Raw genomic sequence first — 24,234 nt, 5'->3', positions numbered from 1 at the left:
CTCACTCACTCACTCACATTCATTCACTCATTCACTCACTCACTCACTCACTCACTCACTCACATTCATTCACTCATTCACTCACTCACTCACTCACATTCATTCACTCATTCACTTACTCACTCACTCACTCACATTCACTCACTCACTCACTCACTCACTCACATTTATTCACTCAATCACTCACTCACTCACTCAACCACTCACTCACTCACATTCATTCACTCATTCACTCAATCACTCACTCACTCACTCACACATTTATTCACTCAATCACTCACTCACTCACTCACACATTTATTCACTCAATCACTCACTCACATTCACTCATTCACTCACTCACACATTTATTCACTCACTCACTCACTCACTCACATTAATTGATTCATTCATCCACTCACGAGCTGATCTGATGATTAAAACATTCTTTTTGTTTCTCAGGCCGGATTCCTGACAGTCTGAGGAACTGTGTCAATAAGGAGTTCTTTGTGTCATCGGGTTCCTGGGGTCTGATGGAGCAGCAGGTTCATCCTGCGCTTAACGGCGCCACATACAGGTTCGATCACAATCATATTTAATGTTAATCAAGCGCATCATGTTTGATTTTCATTAATTGTTACACCACGATAGTAACACCGCCACATAGTCACATGACATTAGTTTAACTCTGAGCCCCGCCCCATTTGCTTTTCTTACACAGCCAAGTCAACCAATCCCTGCAGGCCATCACGACTGGCTCCGCCCCCCAAGACAAAATCAATGCCTAAAGCAGAGCAGGTAAAAGAATATCAGACGCCCTTCTCTCTCTCTCTCTCTCTCTCTCTCTCTCTGCTGATTTGACCTTTGACCCCTGATAACCACACCCTCCCTCAGCATTCAGTTTTATTTTATTTAGCTGACCATTTAGAGACCAGTATTATTAATTTACTATTATAGTATTTATTTATATATTTTAAATCATTTATATATACATTTAAATCATCAATATATATATATTTTTTTTATGTAATATTTTATTTAGTTGCTAATGCAACATTTTAACATAAATTTTTTTTATTTTATTTCAGCTTTATTTCAATGTTAAAATTTTTTTTTGTTTTTATAGTTTCCAGTTGTTTCTAATAGTTGTAACACTGCTACAATACACATCCTCTTGCTGCCAGTTTTCACAACCCTCTATCTCATGCTGATCACATCCCAGTGTGTGTCACTTGTCTGTATGGTGACCTTTGACCTCTCCCGCAGGTTCCCGTCAGGTCTGGCCTGAGTGGCAGCGGGTTTGGAGGGTCTGGTTCTGGTGACCCACTCACTGACCGCCATAAACCACCCGTCCCAGACGCCATCCCCAAACCAGCCCTCCAATCACGGAGAGAGCAGCAATAGCACACCCAACTATTTCCTTTTTCCCGTTCTGGAGGAAGTGGATGTTTTTGGTGTCTCCTCCACGGAAACACAGCACACTGAATGGAGTTTGTTAGTTTGATGTGTTTCTTCCCTCCGATTCTCATCTCTGTGAATCCTTTAGATAAATCAGGTGAGGCCCGAAGCCACTCCCACTCAGCCATCCATCACGATGATTGACAGCTCAGCACTCTGCTCTGATTGGCCAGCGTTCTCAGACTTCAGCCAAGGAATGAAACACCAAATGATTTCTTTCTCTCGTGTGTTTTGTTTGACTAAAGAACAGTTCAAATACACTTCTGTTTCTTTCTCGTACCAGAAGATGACGTTTAGATGGAGTTTCATGTTTTATATTCAATGAGTTTTTGGTTTTCACTTCATTCCACTATATGACTCAGGAAAATCTCACCTCCATAATTATTTTTCCCACCAAATCTTGTCCATATTTTCTCATATCTGCGTTGCAGTTTGGCTGGTGTTAGTACTTTTATACAGCGAGGTGTCTCGAGATCGTTAGGTTTGTGTGGTTTAGGTGAGTGTCCTGTCCTTGGTTTGTTCTTCTGAAGGTGTTTGTTTCTCAGAAAGCGAGATGTGATGCAGAAGCGGGAGGTTGTTTGTTTTATTGTGAGTATTTGTATTCGTTTCTTTGTAGCATCAGTGCAGATCAAATAAAACATGCAGGTTCAGAACTCTTTCTCTGTTTTATGGATATTGCAGTAATGGATTATGACTCTTTATAACACTGTTCATTGCCCAACAGATTTTACAATTGTCCACTATGCTTTACATTTTTTAGAATTAATTCTAAGCTATACAGTAAACTTCATTACTGATTATGCACTGAATACCATTTAACTTTTTGTATTTCTAATACAGACATTACACATTTAGAAATGCGTAACTGTCTGTGCTTTGCAAGTGCACTAGTGTTCTTTTCCAAACACAACTAAATGTGCTGAATCATGTGTGCATTGCTTTTTATTATTTGTTTATTATTACATATTGCATAACTGTGACTCATTCAGAATCAACTCGACAGCCTTCAGTCCAAACCTCAGCACACACACACACACACACACACACACTGACCAGCATCAGTGCCACAAATTAAACACACTTTTAGAGGTTTCAGAGTCTGACTCATAGCAAACAAAACTGTTATATCCTTGGTGAACATAACAGCATTCAGGCTTGGAATGAAGTGAAGTTTTTAAGGCAACAGTTCACCCAAAACACACATCGTAGAAACGCAATACTGTGCTTTATTTCTTTAACATAACACTGAATGGTACATCTCACCCACACACACTGCGTTTTAGCTATGCATGAGCACAGACAGAAGTGCTGAATGTTACAGGTGCAATAATAGATTATAATAATACTGTTTATACAACTAAACAAAACTGAATTCCAATAAAACATCTCAAAGGGTTTGCATAAGGAGCTGGTGAGCTCAGTCATGGCTTTTCTATTCCATTTGTGGCTTTTAGAATCAAATCACAGTTGAGATTATTTGTACCGCGCTCAGAAATGAAACATAGAGCTGCTCTCAGTAACAGACTGATCTCAAATCAGCAAGAGCAGCACAAGCACAATCCAGAAAACTAGACGCAGAAGTGCAATAATCATCACACAAACAGTCTTTGGCTTAATAATACAGGTTATAAAAGACACAAGGTTAAAAATGAGTGAGAACTTTTTTTTTTTTTTTTTTTTAACAAACAAACATGGAACTAAAAAAAAAAAAAAAACATTTTGGCTTAATGAACTGTGCAAAGTCAGTCAAAATTAACACTATATTAAAGATCTCTCATTTTACTGATTGGCATCTCAAACATAAATTCAGCTTTAAACGAATATTCTGGATTCAACACAAGTTAAAAATGATCATTTTTTGGTTACTTTTGAATTACTTCAAATTCTGTTTATTGTCACATTGTTACACTTTAAAACAGTGCTCTTCTGATTCATCCAATCATGTGAGTTTAGGGCGGAGCTATCTGTCTGACTGACCAATGACAAACAGAACAAGTGTTTAGGAAAAGCTCTCATTGCTTTTCCATTTGAGTTAGAAATTAAACACTTTACCTTTAAATAACATCAATTACAGAATCCCCATTATGTCAAATTTTGTCTTTGGCTTCTCAAAATCAAATCAACATTATGTCACAAATGCTGTCAGGCTGTTTCAAACCCAGAACATTCCTATGACGAGATCTCAAGGGAATGTAATAAATACGTTCACCGTTAAACATTACACAGGAAAAAATAATTCTGCAAAGTAAAACTAAGGCTTTATGCAGTCACTGCCAAAGTGAGTCTGGCGGAGAAATGCATGTAAAGGAATGTCCTGCTGGAAAGAGTGATGAAATCTTGGCCCAAACGCTGCTGGTCGTCACAAACCAGACTTCTGGAATAAGAGTCGTACACAGAGCTTTAAATAAGAGAAACTTCACACAAACGCCTGCCGTCGTCCTTCAGCACCAGCCACCTCATTAACAGCTAGTGTTTATACTGTGTTATAATGCACTACATAGCATATTATAATAATCCATACGCAGTAGAAGAACAATCTGAGTTTTTGTGCTTGTTGGTATTATGTTACAGTAGCTGCTATCAAAGGTTTACACACGTCTCAAAACGCACCAGAAACGCGGTGATTGGGCACAAATACCCAACAATCAAAACATTTATTGCGTGGCTACATTTCAATTCTTTGGGAAAAAAAACTGATTTTATCAATCAGTAAATTTACCATATTTTCCGGAGTGTAAGTGACATTTTTTATCTTCTGAAATGTGCTGTGACTTTTATGGAAGGCCATTTCCACCACAATATAAAAACATGAAAAAGGAAATTGCGCCTTTTTTATCTCAGAACTTTGAGAATTTCTATTTTTATAAACTCAGAATTGTGACTTTTATTTTTGTTTGTCTGTGAAATAAAGCTCATTGCGACTCACAATTTTGAATTTTACTCTCACAAATTCTGTGAAAGGAGTCTTTATCAACATTGCCAGATATAAACTCAGAATTGTGAGATATAAACTTGCAATTTTAAAGAAAAAAACCAATTCTCAGTTTATAGTACATCTTAAAATGTATATCTTGTAGTTCTACTTTTTGTTTACTATTGTTTCTGCAAAAACTTAATTTTCTCACAATTCTATTTTTTCCGCAATTTTATTTCCACTGCAATATAAAAAAGGCATTTACAACATTTTATCTCACAATCCTAGACTCTTTTTCTCAGAATTAAAAGTTTATATCTCATATTTCCTGAGTTTATATCTCTGAGTTTGTATATTTTAAGAAAACAACTCACAAACATTTTAAAATCTACAATATATCTGTAAAATGTTTGTAAACATTTAGTTTTATTTACTGTTATGAAACAATATTTCTGAATTTTCTAAAATGTGATGCATCTTACATATGTTTTTTTTTTCTTCTCTTAACGATGCTATTATTTACTGGAAAATACAGTATTTATTTTCATGTTGGCATTTCTGTGGCAGCTTGTGGTTGTCTTTTGTCTCAATACTGTGCAACAGAAGCTTTTTTTAATGACTCTACATTTATCTCTATTAAAATGCATCTGCTGGGCGCTCAGCTCAAAATGAGGAACACGCACAGATTCAGTCCGGTTCAGAGGCAGATGTTGATTTTTTTGGCTAACTCTTTCTCCAGATCTGAAATCAGCGTGTCGAAGTCTTTCAGACTCAGTCTGCACGTGAACGGAGCGTCAAAATCGAGTGCAAACTCGTCCACGTACAAACCGTCGGGAGACGTCCACACGTCACTGTTCTTCGGTTCCTCAATGTCGTAGTCGCTCTCGCTGTCCGCCACCTCGTCGTAATCCGCCTCGTCGTTTGACAGGAAGTCCCGCCCACAAACGCTCCAATCACCTGCGTATCGGTTACAGGGCGGGCTCTCCAGCCGGCCACGCCCCCTGCGGGAAACCACCACCTGCAAGGAACTCTGGGAAGCCAGAGAGTCATCCGTCACTCGTCCTTTAGACACTGCGAAAAAAACAAACATTTTAAACACTTTACACGCAAAACCAATCATAATGGTAAATCTTTCAAAATTGAGATTTATACGTCACCTGAAAGCTGAATAAATAAGCTTTCCATTTACAGAAATTTCAATAAATAAGCACACTCGTATAAATGCGCGAATGCCATGATTTTCACATAATAACATATGAGAGAGAAAGAGAGAGAGAGAGAGAGAGAGAGAGAGACCTATGCATGTTGCACATGTGCCGTGTCACCAAAGCTACTGCACACGAGTCAGGGGTCGTAACATGATGCTCAAAGTTAAAAAATTCAATGTGCAACCGAAAATAATCGGATTATATGCATGACGTTTGACTGCATGAGCGGCACTGGAACGACAATCAAAACCAGATGACATTTAGAGAGAAAAAATGCATGGAATAAATTCATGCATGTCAAGACTTTTATATGTTTTCATTGCACTGCAAACATTTTTATAATTATTAGTGCATTTTACAATAGCATACTATTTCAGGGTTTCTTTTTACTTCAAAAATTAACATTTAATTTAATGTTACTTGCTGTTTTTTTAATGTTTGTAAAATTTTCCAGCAATATTTTGAGTAAAAAATAATTTTCTGTGAGTGTAAAATCACCCAATGCATGACTATTTTTTTTATATGGAAACAGTAAATGATGTTTGCATTGAGAAGCACTGAAGCCTGAATTATTTCTATAAGCTTTATGGCAATATTAACCAACTAATATGATTTTAATTCATAAAAAAACCTCATTAATATATAAATATAAAGTTTCAATGGTATTCCATAGACTTAAGCTTTAAAGCGCTCTGCTGAACAAACTATTTACACCATTTCTAGCATTTTATCTGCATTATATGATCTGTAAAAAAAAAAAAAAAAAAAGTTTATTACAGCGACATATTCGCCAAAACCGATATATATGAAATCATTATCATCTAAATTTATCTTTGCAGTGCAGAGGAAACACAGAAGCTGCGTCTGAAGCAACATTTAGATGTGTTTACACACTGTTTAATGCAGTGTTTAACCTGGATATATATATTAAACATAATACATTGAATACCGATATTTTAAATTATTTAATGTGAAATTAAACGCACCAGTAGGTGTCAGCAAGTCCCTGTTATGTCAATTAACGGTTGATTCATTCAGGAACTAAACATTGTTAAGACTCAAAACAGCTTTTGGACTTTGTTTGGATTTATTTTTGTTGTCAAAAAACAGACAACACAGTGTCTAAAACAAATCAAATTCTTTTTTAATTAAGTTCTTGTTTACTGAACATTTGTGTAGACTTCACATAATGTATGTGTGCTCTCTGTAGGTGTTTTGAAAGTTTTTTACGATATACTTGATAATGTCAAATCACACATTGTTTAAACAACAATTACGATATCATCACATACGATATATATATCACACACCCCTAATATATATATATATATATAATTATTTTCTTTTTATTATTATATATATATATATATATATATATATATATATATATATATATATATATATATATATATATATATATAATAAATACATTTATTTTAAATAACACATTTATTAATTGTTTATAATATTATGTTTTAAATGATGTACTGAGACACACTCACCAGGCCAGAGCTGCAGGAGATAGTGTAGAGCCTCGATGTGTCGTTTAAAGTCCACAGCGCTGGCGATCTCTTCACTGTGTGCAAAACTACGGCCTCCTCGACCGGCCCCAGACCCCACCAGGGCCCCTGATCCAGGGCCCGTCATCCCGGCCTGCCACGACTCCTGTGTGGGCGTCAGGAGGACCGGCCCGAAACACACGGCCAGATTCTGACACGTCATTCTGTTGCTGTCGCTGTAAGACGCCACCAGACTCAGATGATCCAGCAGGAAGGACAGAGTCGCCTTCAGCACACACACACACACACACACACACACACACACCCATCAAACAACAGCAAGCACTAAAGATGCATTAGCATCCTATTTTACCCATTCTGTAATATGACCATTTAAAAGTGAAACTGATGTTCAGTACAACTGGATTTGATTCTTATCACAGACTTCTATGCATTTGCCAAAATGTGCAGTTTTTGGTACTGTATCCCACAATGCAATGCACTTGAGCTTGACAATTTTTACTGAAAGCCACACACTGAATTAAATGAACACAGTTTGAAACCTGGTTCACTGCACACTGCTCTACACACTTTTAAAGAAATAAAAACCACTGAATATGCACCAGAAATACATTTGCTATCTGATTTAAAGAGAGAACATTTTATTGCACCTAATTTATTTAATTTTAATTTGGTAATAAATCAATTTATTAACTTATTTTAATTTAACAGATTTTTATTTAATTATCTAAGTACTAAAACTAAAATGATTAAATAAATAAGTAAAAAAAGACTTCAGGATGCTTAATCATAGTGAAATTATGCAAGCTCCTAAAAGTGAGCTGTATGCATCTAAATAAAGAAGAAGGTTTGAGAAAAGAAATGTTTATTGTGTATAAGGTTCTCATTCCCAAACAGTTTCTTTTGGAAGATTCTGGAAACCCTCCGGCTAATGTTCTGCTGCTCACACGGGACAAACAAACCACAAACACACACACACACACACACACACACACACTCAAACAAACACACACACACACACACACACACTCTCACACACACACTCAAACAAACACACACACACACACACACTCAAACAAACACACACACACACACACACACACACACACACACACACACACACACACACACACACACTCTCACACACACACACACACACACACACTCAAACAAACACACACACACACACTCAAACAAACACACACACACACACACACACTCTCACACACACACACACACACACACACACTCAAACACAGTCTCTCTCAAACACACACACACGCACACACACATTCACTCAAACACACACACACTCAAACACACACACACTCAAAGACTCAACCAAATCACCCCAAGATACAATAAACCAAGTAGAAAGAATAGAAAAAGAATATAGAAAGCTACTTTTTAAGAAAAGCAAGCAGTCAGAAAATGAACAGAGAGTGCAGGCGAGAGAGGGTCAAGGTTAATATCTGATTAAAATGATCATGTTTTAAAGTAGATGTAATGTAGATGAATATCAGATTTAGACTGGATTGATTGTGACGACACACAGAGTCTGAGAGACGCTCTTTACCCGCTCTGCTTCAGGAAGACACTGCAGCAGTGAGACGGTGTTCTGTGATCTCTGAGCGTCGCTGGTGTTTCTACAGACCGGTCGAACCATCATCGCTTCTAACACCACTTCATACAGCGTCCGGGTGATGAGAGGAGACGGCAGCTCTCGCAGGAAGTCCTTCAGAATACCTGACAACAACATCACCAAACAAAAACCCACTGAAGAATTACCTCCAGATACCAAGTAAATTAATCAAGCTTTTGAACTCAAAATTCAGACTTTTTGTACAATTTTCACCAAATTTCTTAAGTCTTAAGTTGCAAGGAGAAATTTGTAGCAATAGCCAACAATACATTGTAAGGGTCAAAATGTAAGATTTTTTTTTGTGCCAAAAATCATTGGGATATTAAGTAAAGATCATGTTCCATGAAGATATTTTGTCCATTTTCTACCGTAAATATATCAAAACTTCATTTTTGATTAGTTATATGCATTGCTAAGAACTTCATTTGAACAACTTTAAAGATGATTTTCTCAATATTTAGATGTTTTTTGCTCCCTCAGATTCCAGATTTTCAAATAGTTGTATCTCAGACAAATATTGTCCTCCGAACAAACCTCACATCACTGGAGAGATCATTTATTCAGCTTCAGATGATGTATACATCTCAGTTTCACAAATTTACAGTTTTCAAACATACAATTTTGAGTTTATATCCTACATTTCAGATTTACTTCTTCAAAATTCTTATTATTTTAGTATAATTTTAAGTATTACAGTTTTATTCATATTTTGAATTTGATAAAAAAAAAATTTTGCTGTGCATTTTTTGCCCTTTTATTTTTGTATTTTATTTTATTTATTTAGTGTGTTGTAAAATATGCTTATATGGTTTGTGTTACATTTTTTTTAGTTTGAGTTATTTTAGTATATCACGTTAAACTAGATGAAAATGATTGCCTCAGAAACTAGTTGAAATTAAAATAAGATTAAGCTTTTTATATTTTATAATAATTCAGTTAACATTTATTTTATTTCAAGTAACAAAAACTTATTATTATTTTTTTTATTAACTATAATAACACTTTCCACCACTAAATAATAATAATAAAAAAAAAAATTTAATTCAGTTTTTCTGATAACTATGAGAAAATAAATATCAGAGTTGTGAGATACAAACTCAAAGTTTTAAGAAACAAAAGTCAGAACTGTGAGATAAAATGTCAATTTTACTTGTGATTTTTTTAATTCCATAGCAGAAACCAGCTTCCGTAGTAAATATGTGGGTAGATATATCAGATTGTGTGTTATTTGAGGCAGACTGACCGGTGATGACATTTACGTCAGGATAGAGCTCATCGTTCAAGATAACCGCTGCACTGTCCCTCTCAAACGCATCCCTTAATTCCTTCTTCACCGCCGCGGAGCCACAAAGACGATACAATCCCACCACCTACAGAAACACATCGTCTCTCAGTACAGTCTTATTCAGCACACATCGGGTCTGACAGATCTCTGAGCGCGTCTCACCTTCAGTCCTCTCCTCTCGATCTCAGAAACACACTTCTGAATGATCAGAGGCACTCGGAGCGCAGACGCCTCCTTCTCCACCAGGTGGCGCAGCTCCATCCCAAACACATTAGGAGGAGGCAGGTCACTGAGGCGGGGGAACGGGGTCACGAAGTGCTCCAGAAGGGTCAACTTCACATACAGCAATCCGCGAGGCTCCAGACGGACACACAGCTGCTGACTGCGAGACGCTGCGGGAGCGAAGAGACAGAGAGATGAGATAAAGAGATAAGAGCAAAACACAAGATCAAAGCTAATGGCTGTTTAATGGTTGTGCAATGGCATAAATGTGTCAGTGCTACAGAATTTATTATATAACATGGTCTTTCCTTGGCAAATTTTACAATAAGTTTGATTTTGTTTTGTCTTTTGCTTATAAATTGTGATGAAGGCCAAAAAATGGACTGAAAAATGTTACTGAATAATCCACTCTTTTGTAGAGAAGCATCAAGATGAGTGTAATTGAGATTTGAAGCCACATTAGAAGGGAAAAATTACTTTATAGATTGTTATATTTATACAGAGATCGGTGGATCTATAAGTAAAATCTGTTGATTTTAGCAATCTTTGTTGCATTATATGCCAATAGTGACAGTTCAAATATGTGCAAATTTATATTATAAGCATTTTCCCCCATAGTTTCAATGGCTGTAGCTTGAAAAGTATTAAAGATATCTTAATATTTAATATCTTAATATCCAAACTGTTCTTTTTTCAAAACTGTTCATAGTTCTCAGAAAATATTGATCCATGTTGTGAACACATTGGCCAGTCAGCTGTGTTTAGGAATCAGCTCAACAGCGCTTAAATGTTAAAAGGTTTTAAAATTTTAGTACCGACTGGTAATGAAGTCTGTACTTTTGACAACACTATTGAAAAGGGCAGGACAGGACTTGGTTCAATCTACCAGCTGCTGATTGGATGGAAGCAGAGCTGAATGGGTTAATGAGGACTAAATGACTGGAGAATTCTGGGATGTGTCACCCAAGAGAAGATTGTGACATCTTGATGAGCATTTAGAGGTCAAAACATTTATTTTAAAATAAAATAAATGCATGGATGAATTGTTCACAATAATATATTTGACAAAATAGATTACGTGCCAACTTTAAAGAGTTGTGAGGCTAAACATGAAGTCGAGTCACTATAGAATTTAACTGATGTACTTCAGTTAAAACAGATTAAAAAATTGCTCATCCGATCAGAAATGTGAGTGGGAACTATCGGCTTCACCTTGTGACTTGATTCACAAACGAGCAGTTGTCTTACCCTTGAAGAGGTGTGGGATGGCCACAGCACCCAGACAGCACACACGGTTACGTGCAGGAGCGGCACAGCCGTTGTTTCCGCTGACATTCGTTGGTGTCGAAATGACCAGTTTGAGCAGCCGTGCCCTCTCGAGCTCCAGGTTGAAGGTGTGGTTTAGTGGGAGGCACGCCCCTCGACAGGTGAGCAGGGATGTCCGGGCTCGGGTCACCCCGTCCACTTGAATGGCACAGAAGACTTCTTTAGCAGCATCGTTCCGAGGCGATCGTAGCAGCTCGTCGACGCCCAGCAGATGCACCGTGAGCAGCCCTGAAAGTCTCTGAGCACAGCGAGGCTGATCCGCCAGCGAGTACAAGCGGAACGACTCTGCGTCTGCCACAGCGAGGGAATCCTGTGCTCCAAGGTGCGGTGGTGGTGTAGGCGACCCTTTCGATTCCTGACCCAAGCCCTGCTTTGGCAAGAGTTCAGGTGAGTCTCCATCACTAAGATATCCTCCTTTACTAGCAGAACGTGTTCGAGAGGATCGACGCCTTGGCCTTGCGGGTGCACTGGAGTCCAGGTGGTACTTGCTGATGACGCTGGATGATTCCTTGCGTGCATTTGGTGGTGACGCCTCATCGGATGCTCCCGGTGCACTGCTGGCGTTCCCTTGTCCGTTACGCTGATTACGGGATGAGCGGAGGCTGAGCTTCCGTCTTAGTTCCGGAAGCTTACGCATCTTCATAGAAAGCCGGCCGCACTGTTCCTGGAGACTTGATCTTGTCAATCGCACCCTCTCCGGGGCTTTTCTTTGGCATCCCGGGACTGTCAGAGTTCCCACCACTAGCAGAACTAATAGAGTCCGACTGTAGCACAACCAGATCTGAACCGAAAGAAACACACAATGTTAGAAACAAGGAATTTAACCTTTAAGATGGTCCTGAAACTTTAAGAAGCCCTGACAAGCAAGTAGAAGTTATCCTCAGTCTTTTCTAAAACCTAGTGAGATGCCTTGTTGGTTACCACATGTGTAGGCAGCATGATGGAAACAGAAATTGAAACTTGGGAGTGGAAATGGAAGCTTCTAGAGATCCTGAAGACCTTGAGTAGCTGATAAGATGTTTTTAATTAGCGCTGGAAGTAAAGTCATCTAGAACAGAGGTTATCATCTCGCTCCAACCTTGATCAAACTCACCTACCTATAACTTTCTAGCATTCCTGAGGATCTTGATTAGCTTGTTTGGGTGTGTTTGATGAGGGTTTATCTCTCCATGAAAGTGGACCTCAAGGGCCAGAGCTGAGAACCCCTGGTCTAGAAGGGGGAGGATTGGACACCCCTCTCATAAACTGATTTGGAACAGTATTCATTAGGGGAGGGCAACTCTGGACCTCAAGATCCACTTTGGTAAACTCTGCAGGATGCTAACCTATCAGAAGCAGGTTTGGACACCCCTAATCAAGTTTCCCAGCCCTTTCTGTATCAGTGGTTTCAGGAGCCCTCCAACACCGGACATTATGCTTTTGTCTCTTTTGTCTGAGACACACATTTTAGGTCTTGGAGTCTCTTCTAATGAGCTGATGGCCTGAATAAGATGTATTTGATTAAGCAGACAAGCAAAATGTGCAGAGTTGTGGGATTCCAGGAAAGTGGTTGGGATCCACTGCTTTACGTCAGAGGTGGGCAACTCTGGACCTCAAGATTAACAAGATAATTAAGTTCTTTGGGTACGAGGAACATACAGACAGGTGAGTTCCATCAGGGCTGGAACTAAACTAACTAACTTGTAGTTGTCAAGCCCTTCTCTACATGAGTTGTTCCCAAACCACATTCTAGGAGAACCCACAACACTACGTCTCATTTGGCTCTCACACCCACTTCAGTCTCTAATGAGCTGATGACCTAAACCAATTTTTTATTATGTTGAACTTTCTGTGACACACTGCCTAAATTGTGGCTAAAAAGAAGGTTTCCTAGAAGGCAGCATCATTATAATTATGCCACCTACCTTTTGGAACAGCCTCTCAGGCACACCTAAAATGCTCACTAGGTTTTAGGAAAATAACTTCTAATTACATGTAATGTGGTTAATCCCCATCCTATTTTTGAAATTTGTGAATGACAATCATAGCACAACATTTCATCTGACTATAAATATTTTTTTTCACACAGCACTGCTCATTTTAACCTCAGTTTTAAGACCAGTTATGTGAAGTGCAAGGATGCTGGCAAAGCAGCTTGGCTTGTGATAAACTCTTGCGTAATGGAAAGCCTGACCATACCCGAGGTATCCATCCTGATGATGTCGGCCTCAGTTTGAATCTCTCTCATCTGATGTACGCCGGTGGGACTCAACCCCCCTGATCGTTTCTGGTCTTGTTTCTCCTTTGCCGATTCCCCAGTTTCTCTCTTTCTCCACGGATCTCCATATTTTCCCTGAGCTGCTCCTCTGGTGGCCCTCGAGTCGTCCTCTTCAGGAATGGGGTTGTACCAGATGTTTCCATCTCCACCCGGGCGCTGTTGCCACTCTGTGATTCTGGTTGGGAGGACTTCATCTGACGCCTGGGGCTTTCCGGTGGACAGTACCCAGGCCCGACTGCTTCTGTCCAGGTGCTGGAGGTAGGCGCCCTGCCCGGAGATCTTCGCTGAGCTGGAAGAGTCACACACATCCAGAAAACCTGTAGATGCAGGAGTCAACTCCGGCAAACCTGCGTCAATGGAATCGCATGGTGTCCTGGAATATCCAAACTCCAATTCCAGATCTTTCCTTTTAGAACCATCCTCACTCAAAGTCCTTTGGCTCCAGGCCTGTTTTGAGACCTCAGCCTTTCCTGAGCACAAATCCCAGTCCTGTTGCCCGTAGACCAGGCTCGTACACAGATCTGTGCTGGCTGGGTCTCTGCTCGTAGAGGGAAGTTTGGCCCAGTTCTGTTTTTTGGAGACGGTGATCTGGGAGCGTCTGGTACACTCCTCCACGATGGAGCTCTCCGTCTCAGCACGTCCTGAGGTGGATGCAGTCGATGAAGAACTTTGGAAAAGGTCCACCTTCTCTGTCACTTCTAAGGCAGAGGAGAGAAACCAGCAATCGTTACCATAGCAGGAGTTTTTGACCTTATTTGGTGTTGAAATATTTGTCTGGATTGGAGTGACTAACTTGAAAAATGGATCCCTTGAGACTTGCAACACTCGGAAATATCAAATACCGCAAGTAAAAGTGAAACTGGGGGCTATTAACCTTTACAGGGTTAGATTTCTCCCTAAAACAACATTTCTGAGATGAGTTTACAGTGATGTATGTGGACAAGCAGTGAAGAAAGAGGACAACTGGAAAGAATTTTAAAAAAAGGTCATAAAACAGACTTCAGGAGGAGGGCTGCAGATATTTACCATCTCCTTCTCCCTCCCTCTCTTGCACATGTGGAAGTTTCTCTAAACTCCCTCTGTTTTCCCCTCCCTCTCTCTCTCTCTTTCTTCGTCTGTTCTTTCCCCTCTTTAAATTATGAGCGTGGCTTGTGACACACAGTTAGCCAAATATCTTATCCAATTCCAGAAGACATGAATAACTCCCGTGTGCCCTCCAGATGGGCTCTGCGCATTATCTCTTCTGGCTTGCATGACTCTGGATAAAAACATCTCCGTCAAATGCTCTTTAGTTAGCACTGCACATGAGTATGTCAAAACCATTGCTAGTTTACAAGGCCAAGACAACACTCAGCAACCAAGTGCTTAAACCGCAAATGCTGCTTAAACACTGCACAAAGCTTTGATGGGAAGTTTGACAGCTAGGAATGCGCAAGTTTAATTTGAGGGCGCAGAGAGAGCCGGATCAGTTTGGAATCAATTGGGAATACAGCAAATTGGATTTCCAAACCGCCCATCTGAAATTTACACGGGATATTTGGTGCCTACGTCAGAGTGTGTTTCAGGAAAGATTAACAGACATTTCGATGCATTCTAAGTTTTCTCCAACAAGTGGCTTTCCTGAAACTCAAGCATTAGAACGTGGATAGAATCAAGGGTTCGTTTTCCAAGGAATGCATGAACTGAAACAATGTAAATGTAAACCTTGAATGCAATGCATGTTGCTTTATAAAAAAGCATCTACCAAATGCATAAATGTAAATATGAGATATAGTGCAAACTCTGTTTTCAATAAATATCTTGGTTCGCTCTGAAGAATATCACATTACAGAAGCAAAATTGACTTCAAGAGGAAAACAGAAAAACACAGACCCCTTTATGCATTCCTGAGCAGGAAGTGTTACACTATGTTAAGTGGGCCAGCAGATGACTTCCTGTTTTGCCTAAGCAGCCAAGAAAAAGAGAAGAAGAGAAACAGACAAAAAAAACAAAAACTAGAGCTTCTTGCTGAGATAAAATGCTCAAATAAACTGAAGGAAGATGCAGAAAAGCCTTTGGCGGAGACCTGGATCCATGTCTTTTATTTATTGTTTTACCACTTCATGCATTCCCTGAGAATCAAACCTGTGCAACTGGTGTCAGTGGCTTTACAGGCTGAGGACAGCATATATATTTTTAAAGATTAGGTTAGGTAATAAACAAAAAGTAAAAAATGAAGACAAATAGGTAACAGTGGCACACATGGAAGTCCGAAAAGCCAAAACAGGGAGCAATTTCAGTGACAAACACACAGCTGTTGGGTCGCTGAGATGTTTTCAATGAGCAGTCTGTGTAAAGGGTTTTCCTTCACAGCTGGACACACACACACACACACACACTTAACCCTATTCACTATTCATTACAACACCCCAGAATACACACGGTCACACAAAGCACGCTCTCATGGGCGGCACGCTGGACTCACCCTTCACCTCTGACGCTCATTCAACAGTCTCTGTGTTTAAGTCTTTTCAGGGTTTTAACAGCACATTGATAAACTGGTCTGACTCTATTTAGTTGCGAAATATCCACGTGCACTGGAAAACCTTTACATAGAGCTTCAGTTTAGTCATGTACGGACAGTAGATGATTAATCAGACGAGAGATTTAGCCATTTGTACATTATCAGCATAGCCGATAACATGTCTGCTTAGAGAAGTGGCCTTACATTTGGGATTAGTAAGATTTTTTATGGTTTTAAAAAAGTATCTTTTGCTCGTCAAGGCTGCATTTATTGTTTAAAAATACAGAAAAATACTGTAATATTGTGAAATATTATTACAATTCAAAATAACAGTTTTCTATTTTAGTATACTTTAAAATATAATTTATTCCTGCAATCAAAGCTGAATTTTCAGCTCTCCATTGATTCACATGATCCTTCAGATATCATTCTAATATGCTGATTTATTATCAGAATATGTAGAAAATATGTTTTTCTGCTTGTTATTGTTTTTTGGAATCTGTGATACTTTTTTCAGGATTCTTTGATGAATAAAAAAAAAGAAAAAGAAAAAAATTTATTCTAAATATAAATATATTGTAACAAATAGGGTCAGTGCTTTTTTATCTTTTTTTTTATTTAAACTTTTTTAATGTTTAATGTTAAATTGATAAAAAGTGATAGTGAAGACTTGCTTTGATAGAAAATATTTCTTCTTTAAAAATCTTACTGATCAACTCACGAAACTGAACAGTATCAGAAACGACAAATGTTAGTCAAACCCAGATGTGCATCGAAAAACGAATCCATGAAAGATTGCTGAAAGATAAAAACTTTATCTTCATTAATCAAACTGACAGGGCTTCGTGCATGTTTGTTTGCTCCTGAGTTTATTTACCATGTTTGACAGTGTGAAATAATTAGTGGCGATGTTTGCTGAGAATATTCATGGCGTAACAGAGTTTTTCCCAGAATGCCGTTCCCTGCCCCCTTCAGCCGCCCACATCTCTGCAGCATAATTTGAGACATCCTGTCGCTGTACTGCTCTCATCTGCCCCGAAAACACAAGCCAAACTATTAATAATCACATCAGGAGAGACCCAAAACATGGAAGATGAGCTCCTGTTTCAAAAACTGAGGCATTAAGAAACTGCTAATAGAGCAGCAAAAATAAAGGCAAAACGAATATGCATGATCTTTAAAACTAAGTTATTGTTTTGTCCTCATCTAAAAGAAATGTGAGAGTGAAACCAGGCCCAATCCAGAGGGACACACAATTTGGAAAAGCCTGGTTCTCTCCAGATCCCCCATGAAGATCCTCTGAGAGATCGAGCATCAGATCGTCAGATAGAGAGGAAACTGGCTTCTAAACATCTGCGCTCAATCTTCTCTGTAATTCTGAATCAAATCTCTTTCTGATGGTCAGAACTGAGCAGTGCACAAACTATAAAGATTGCATGCTACTTCATACTTTCTTCAGACTTATATGATGTAGATATTTAGTGCAGAAAAACTCAGATTATTAATTATCTAGAGCATGCTCTAAACATCGTGCATTAATATTCATTTTTCATGATAACTTTAAAAGACATAAAAGCATAACTTGTGTCATCTGAAGGCCTTGAAGTGAACTTGAACAATGCGTACTGTTCTAGGATGAGCTTCTTATCTCAATGATTAATCAGCGCTGCTTATTCAGTTGTACACAGAAAACAATGAACATCTTACTGAAGCGTGGTCCATTCTCTGATGCTGGGAATACTGTTTTCCACACATATTTGATTCTGCACCGAATCTTTTCCTTCTGTGCGGGAGCAACATCAAACTGCAATGCTCTGTTTCTCAGTTTGGAAGCAGCTCTGTTTAGGGCAGGATTATTGAATTAAACATTGTCCCAGAACAGCATTATCAGTTTATTAGTACGCTGACAGCTGCATACTTTCACAGAGGGCCTCAAACCACACTCTACTTCTGTTTGGACACAGGCCCATAAGATCTGCGTTCCCATACGACCAAGAAACAGTGTTCTTTAACATACTGTAAACACACTGTAAACAAAATAGTTCAAATAGTTTATGAGAAAAAATAAACTGATAAATAACTAACTGGATTAATTCATAAAAATACTAAAAATGTCCATACTTTTTGAAAATTAGCCAATGTTTATTTATTTTTATATAATAAACTAAAAAAATACATATATATATATATATATATATATATATATATATATATACATACATACATATATATATATATATATATATATATATATATATATATATATATATATATATATATATATATATGCAATATATTTTTGATGCACAGACAATATTTTGAAATAAATACATTTGAAATAAACTTAGTTAAAATAAATACAAGAAAAATAAATTACTAAATAAATAACTTTATATATAAATACATGAATAGGAAATATTAATATATTTTGGTTTTAAAAAATTAATACATATTTAATTTATATATAACATTTTAAAATACAATTTATAAAACAATTGTAAATTCTGTATTTAAAATTATATTTTTTTTTTAAATCTATGTATGTGTGTGTGAGTGTGTGTGTGTGTGATGTATACTGTACTGTGACTGTACTTTATTGCAAGGACAGACAGTTTTAATGCTCTTCTCTGATCAAGCAGTGAATTGCTGCTTCCAGGAAAAGCCTCGGGAAAAGGAAGTTGTTAAAAAAGGATTAAAAACATAAATATTTTTCTGCAGAAAAACAGACAAGCAAACCTGAAGGATGCCTGTTGAAGTTACACAGGAGATGCTGACAAAACTGATCTTATTTACACCGACGGAAATGGTTTACGTTCAGACACTGTCTAGATCTCCAACACAGCGCTTGCAGAGATCAGATCTGTTGAGTTTAATCTCTCAAGCAGCACTATTACTGCTGCCCATAGATGTTAGTGGCTTGTACTGAACCAGAAAACAAATCAAGTTACCTGTTTTCAATAAGTGAATAACAATGAGTTACAATGAGGTTTCTGGGCTTAAACTCTCTGTATAAACAGTCCAGGTCCTGAAGCATTAGACGGCCACTCGAGAGAGAAATTATGAAGCAAAAAGACATATGTTTACATTCTAATGTGGAGCAGCGAGAACATGCTGTACTTCTCTGTTGAAGGTTCCTCGTGATGTCAGAGGAACTCAAAGTGAGCCGAAATGAGAAAGAGGCGATAAACAGCCTAAAAAAGCATCGTATGTTATTGTTAACTCAGATTAATTACAGTCATTTATACTGTACGTGTATAACACTAACATCAAACATGCATTCAGTAACATTAACAACGAGCAATACATGTTACAGCAGTTTTAAATCAATGTTAACATTAATGTATCAAAATACAGCTGTGCATGTTAGTTCATTCAAATTGTTTTCAGTAACTGAAAGAAAATAATATATAAACAAAAAAACTTAATTAAAGATCTTGCCATGACAACTAACTGAAATAAGTTAAAACACTAAAACTTAAAAAAATTAACCTACAGTAATAATAAAAAGTTACTTTATTTAATACAATAAAATTACTCAAATTAAATGAAAACTGAAAATATAACACTTTATATATTTAATAAAGTAATAAAAAACGTACATATTTAAAAACATAATCATCTGACACATTGCACTTATAATTAGCAAAAAAAAAAAAATGCCTACGTACAATTTCAGCTGTAATTAATTTCTATAAATACATCTATAATTAAACTGGTGACTCTACTTCTCTCTCGTAACCCTCCCAAACATCACCATCCCACCACAATACAGGACAAGAGATTTACAATACACCTTGAAAACAACATTGTACACCTAACAGTTAAATACATAGTTAAAGTCCACCCAAAATACTAAGGCACGAGTCATAAGAACTACTGGAAGAAAGACATAAAGCAGTATTTTCTTGTTTCAGACTCAATGAGTCAAAGAAGAAGGAAAACAGATCACAGAGTTTTCTGTTTGGACTCTCATGTGGTTCACAGATGCACAGTGAAAAAAAAGGCTCTGTTGACCCTCACTGATCAACACACACACACACACACTCCTCTGGGAAGCAGTGATATGGCTCTCAACAGCCGTGGAGCTGCAGCTGGGATCATTATTCCCAAGCGTCGAGTTCACATTCCTTCTTTCTCTCCTGGACTCTGATTCTCACATACTTTCAGCTCCAGCTTTGCCCTCGTTCCTAATGGATCTGAGAGGGGCAGAATATGCAGCACAACTTCTTCTGGACTAGTTCTAAGGCAGCATCAAATGTGGACAAAGCAATCCCAGAATGCACTGCAACATTCATGCAACTGGCAGACAAAAGTTTAAGAATAATTCAGTTTTTTATAAACACCAAGGCTTCATTTATTTGATAAAAACTTGTGTAAAAATAGTGAAATATTATTCTAATGTAAATCATCTGTTTTCTGTGTGAATCTGTGTTAAAGTGTAATTTATTTCTGTGATGCTCCGCTGTATTTTCAGCATCATTCCTCCAGTCTTCAGTGTCACATGATCTTCAGAAATCATGATAATATGATGATTAACTGCTCAAGAAACATTTCTGATTTTTATCAGTTGAAAACAGTTGTGCTGCTCAATATTTCTGTAGAAATAAACAATAGATACACTATAATTCAGAAGCTTGGGAAATTATTACTTTTATTCATCAAGGATGCATTTAATTAATCAAAAGTGACAATAAAGACATTTAGACATCCTATTTCAAATAAATGCTTTTTTTTCTACTCATCAAATACATCACATTTTAAAATATATATTTATTTTAAAATATAAATCTTTTACAATATTATTGTTTTTTACTAAAATCGCAGCAGTGTATGTGCGCAGTTTACTGTAGTCAGGGTATTATATCATAGTGTTTCGAATCACTCACTTTCGAGGGTTTATTTCAGTTAGGATGCTGCCTTACAAGGGAGCTGTCTATGTAGTCAGTAAAGTGTGACACTAGACACACTCTTGTTCTCGGACTCTTATCAATATTTCTCGTTCTCATTCCTCACATAGTGCCACAATGACTGCATGATGACACACACACACACACACACACACACACACACACACACAAGCCCGCCAGCAAACTACTTTCCCTATTTTAGACATAAACCAGCAAGAGAAAGAGAGACAGAAACAGGAAGACAAAACCATTAAAAGCTGTCAAACTTCATTTCTGCTTTTTGTGTGTCTCGAGTCTTTACAGGTATAATGCATCCAAAAATCTGTCGTCATTTAACAAACACTCTGACCTTCTCTCTTCAGAGAAACACTAACATGCTTATCAGAATGTTGATGCTGCTCTTTCCAAAGTATACATGACGAGAAATTCTCAGGATTGTCATGCAAACAATAACACACTACATAAACATGGTACTAATTACAGTACTGTGTTACCATCACTGTAGTACGGTATCGCAGTAAAGACCGGTCTGTGAGAGCACATTAAATAAAACCAGACTAAACCAACACACAGTCACCTCGAGTTTGAATGTGATGTTTGTTAGAGTCTACAAATTAATACACAAGAGATTCCCTCTAAACGTTATTCATGAGGTATAGAAATCAGGTTAAAGTGAACGTCTAGCAGACTGTGTGGTTGTAAAAGGACATGTATTAACACTATACAACCTGCTGTATCGTATTTCACTTAAACGTGATCATTAGTAGCACAGAGATGTTTGTAGCAATAGACAACGATACATTGTATGGGTCAAAATTATACATTTCTCTTTGATGCCAAGAATCATTAGGATATTAAGTAAAGATCATGTTACATGAAGATATTTAATAAAATTCCTACTGTAAATATATCAAAACTTAATTTTTGATTAGTAATATGCAATGCTAAGAATTTCCAAAAATGATATTTTATTATGTATGTAAGGCTTTAAAGGGTTAAATGCATGTCTCAGTGATGCTGTGTGTGTAACACAGAATGTGAGCAGCGTTCAATGATGACGCAGAGCTGCTGTCCTCTCGAATGAACACATTATGTAACTGACTCACAAAGGTTTTCTCAAGATCCAGCAGCGTTTGTCACTCGCTGTCAGTCGTTCTGTCAAAATAACCTCATCACACGAGAAAGAAGCATTAAAGCCTCCTTATACTGAAGCACAGAGCTCTCTGTGTGACATACACAACATGAGCATTTCTACAAAATAAACGAATCTATTAAACTAGAAACTTGGACACACTGACTCATGATTTAAAAAAAATGTGTGATCTAAAGGCAAATAAAAAAAGAGAGATTTGAAGACAAATATAAATATACACAAGAACACAACTATTTTGGCCTATAAATAGCGTCTTTAGAAAACTAAAATAATATATATATATTTTTAGGTTTTTACAATTGGAGCAAATAGTGAAGTATTATAATGAAAAATATAAATCATAATGATATAAATTGAATCATAGAGTGAAAGAGACACATTGTCACCATCTGCTACAATTAACTTAAATATATAAATATAAATATATATATATATATATATTTGCTAAAAAAAAATATTTCCTCAGTTTCTAAAATCAGCTTCATAAGTTGATGATGAATGTCCAGAGCAGGAACGGTATTATTTCATTTTTGTTTTATTATTCATTGTATTATTTCTGTAACATAAATCTATTATATATCAGTTTTGTAACTTTTTACGACATTACAACTATTCTAACATTTCGAAAAACAATCGTCGAACTTCTGACTGGTAGAAATTAGTAAAAAAGCATCTTATATAATAACAGCCTAAATATATAGAAAGTTTTTTTTTTTCAAACTAAAACTTATTCAAAAGTAACATATCTACAGCATTTCTGTAACCACTACAGCTCTCTAACTGTTTTTAGCATTTTAGAACGATATATTTGCGTTATTTAGCATCTTCTGCAAAACTCCAGCTGTCCTGTAATAAAGCTCTGGGGGTCTCACCGGTGAGTTTGGGGTCCGTCTTGCGGCGGAATCGCTCTTTTGCCCGGAGTCTGGAGAAGGTTCGTTTGAGCAGCGGCTCGGCCATCACTGAAGCTCCTCAGAGCCGCTCATTCGACTCACGATCTCCGCCGAAACTCACGGGAAAGCGCGGAGACCGAGCTGAAGAACGGACTGCTGATGGCTCGTTCTTCATTTCGAACGAATCTTTCAAGTGACTCGCGAAGAACGAGTCGTCTCGGAATGTGATTCGTTCAGTCGCGCATGCGCAGAATTCTCTAGGTTCTGTCCTGGAATTAGTCTTTCACATATTTCAGTCAATATATGATGACCCAGAAAGATAATTGATTAGTTCATGATTCTTTGGATTTTTCGAGTCGTTCATTCATCACGTGACAGACCAAAGAGACTTAATAATAATAATAATAACAACCAACTCTTTATGACCTTTGTTACAGCATTAACCTTCATGACAGAATTCACTCTGTAAGAAGTAAAAAGCTACAATTTGAGTCCAGAAACGCAATAACTGTAAGAGAAAATAATAATTATAATAGTAATGCTTATGATGATGATGATAATAATAATGACTATGCACCCATTTGAACCATAGGTTAAAGCCTTATATACAGTGTTTTTTATTATTATTATTAAACAATACAAACATTAAAACATTAAGGCAGAACACTTAAAATCATAACAAAAGAATATACACACAGATTTGATGTCAGGACAACTTCTTTTACCCAGTCTGTGGTTAGAGCTTATGGGAGGTAGGCTAATCATAAGACCCAGGTAAAAATGAATTAATATTTTCTGTTTATTATAGCTTTATAGTTTTGTATTGTTTGTATTGTGATCAACGTTTGGATGTACTAGTAGACATGTTTTGTTCATTTTTTATAAAAATGAACAAAAAGACTCGAAAAAAGATTCGTTCATTTTGCTGAACCGAGACTCACAGGTCCGAGTCGGTAAAATGATCCGAACT

General features: G+C 37.3%; 1 protein-coding gene and 1 pseudogene across 1 annotated transcript in view; one reads left to right on the top strand and one right to left on the bottom strand.

The window, feature by feature from the left end:
* The window catches only part of LOC113111443 (uncharacterized), a 16,327-nt gene extending 13,211 nt beyond the window's left edge, over window positions 1-3,116 (top strand). The window contains exons 8-10 of the mRNA XM_026276194.1: window positions 442-556; window positions 701-777; window positions 1,246-3,116. Of these exons, the coding sequence (XP_026131979.1) occupies window positions 442-556; window positions 701-767 (182 nt within the window). The 3' untranslated portion in view covers window positions 768-777; window positions 1,246-3,116. The remainder of the gene's footprint in view (window positions 1-441; window positions 557-700; window positions 778-1,245) is intronic.
* A 1,665-nt stretch (window positions 3,117-4,781) lies between these two features.
* LOC113111442 (rho GTPase-activating protein SYDE2-like) lies at window positions 4,782-23,438 on the bottom strand (annotated as a pseudogene).
* Window positions 23,439-24,234: the final 796 nt, after the last annotated feature.

Source organism: Carassius auratus, chromosome 12 (assembly GCF_003368295.1).
Source record: "Carassius auratus strain Wakin chromosome 12, ASM336829v1, whole genome shotgun sequence".
Lineage (NCBI taxonomy): Eukaryota > Metazoa > Chordata > Actinopteri > Cypriniformes > Cyprinidae > Carassius > Carassius auratus.
This window is presented reverse-complemented; position numbering and strand designations above follow the sequence as displayed.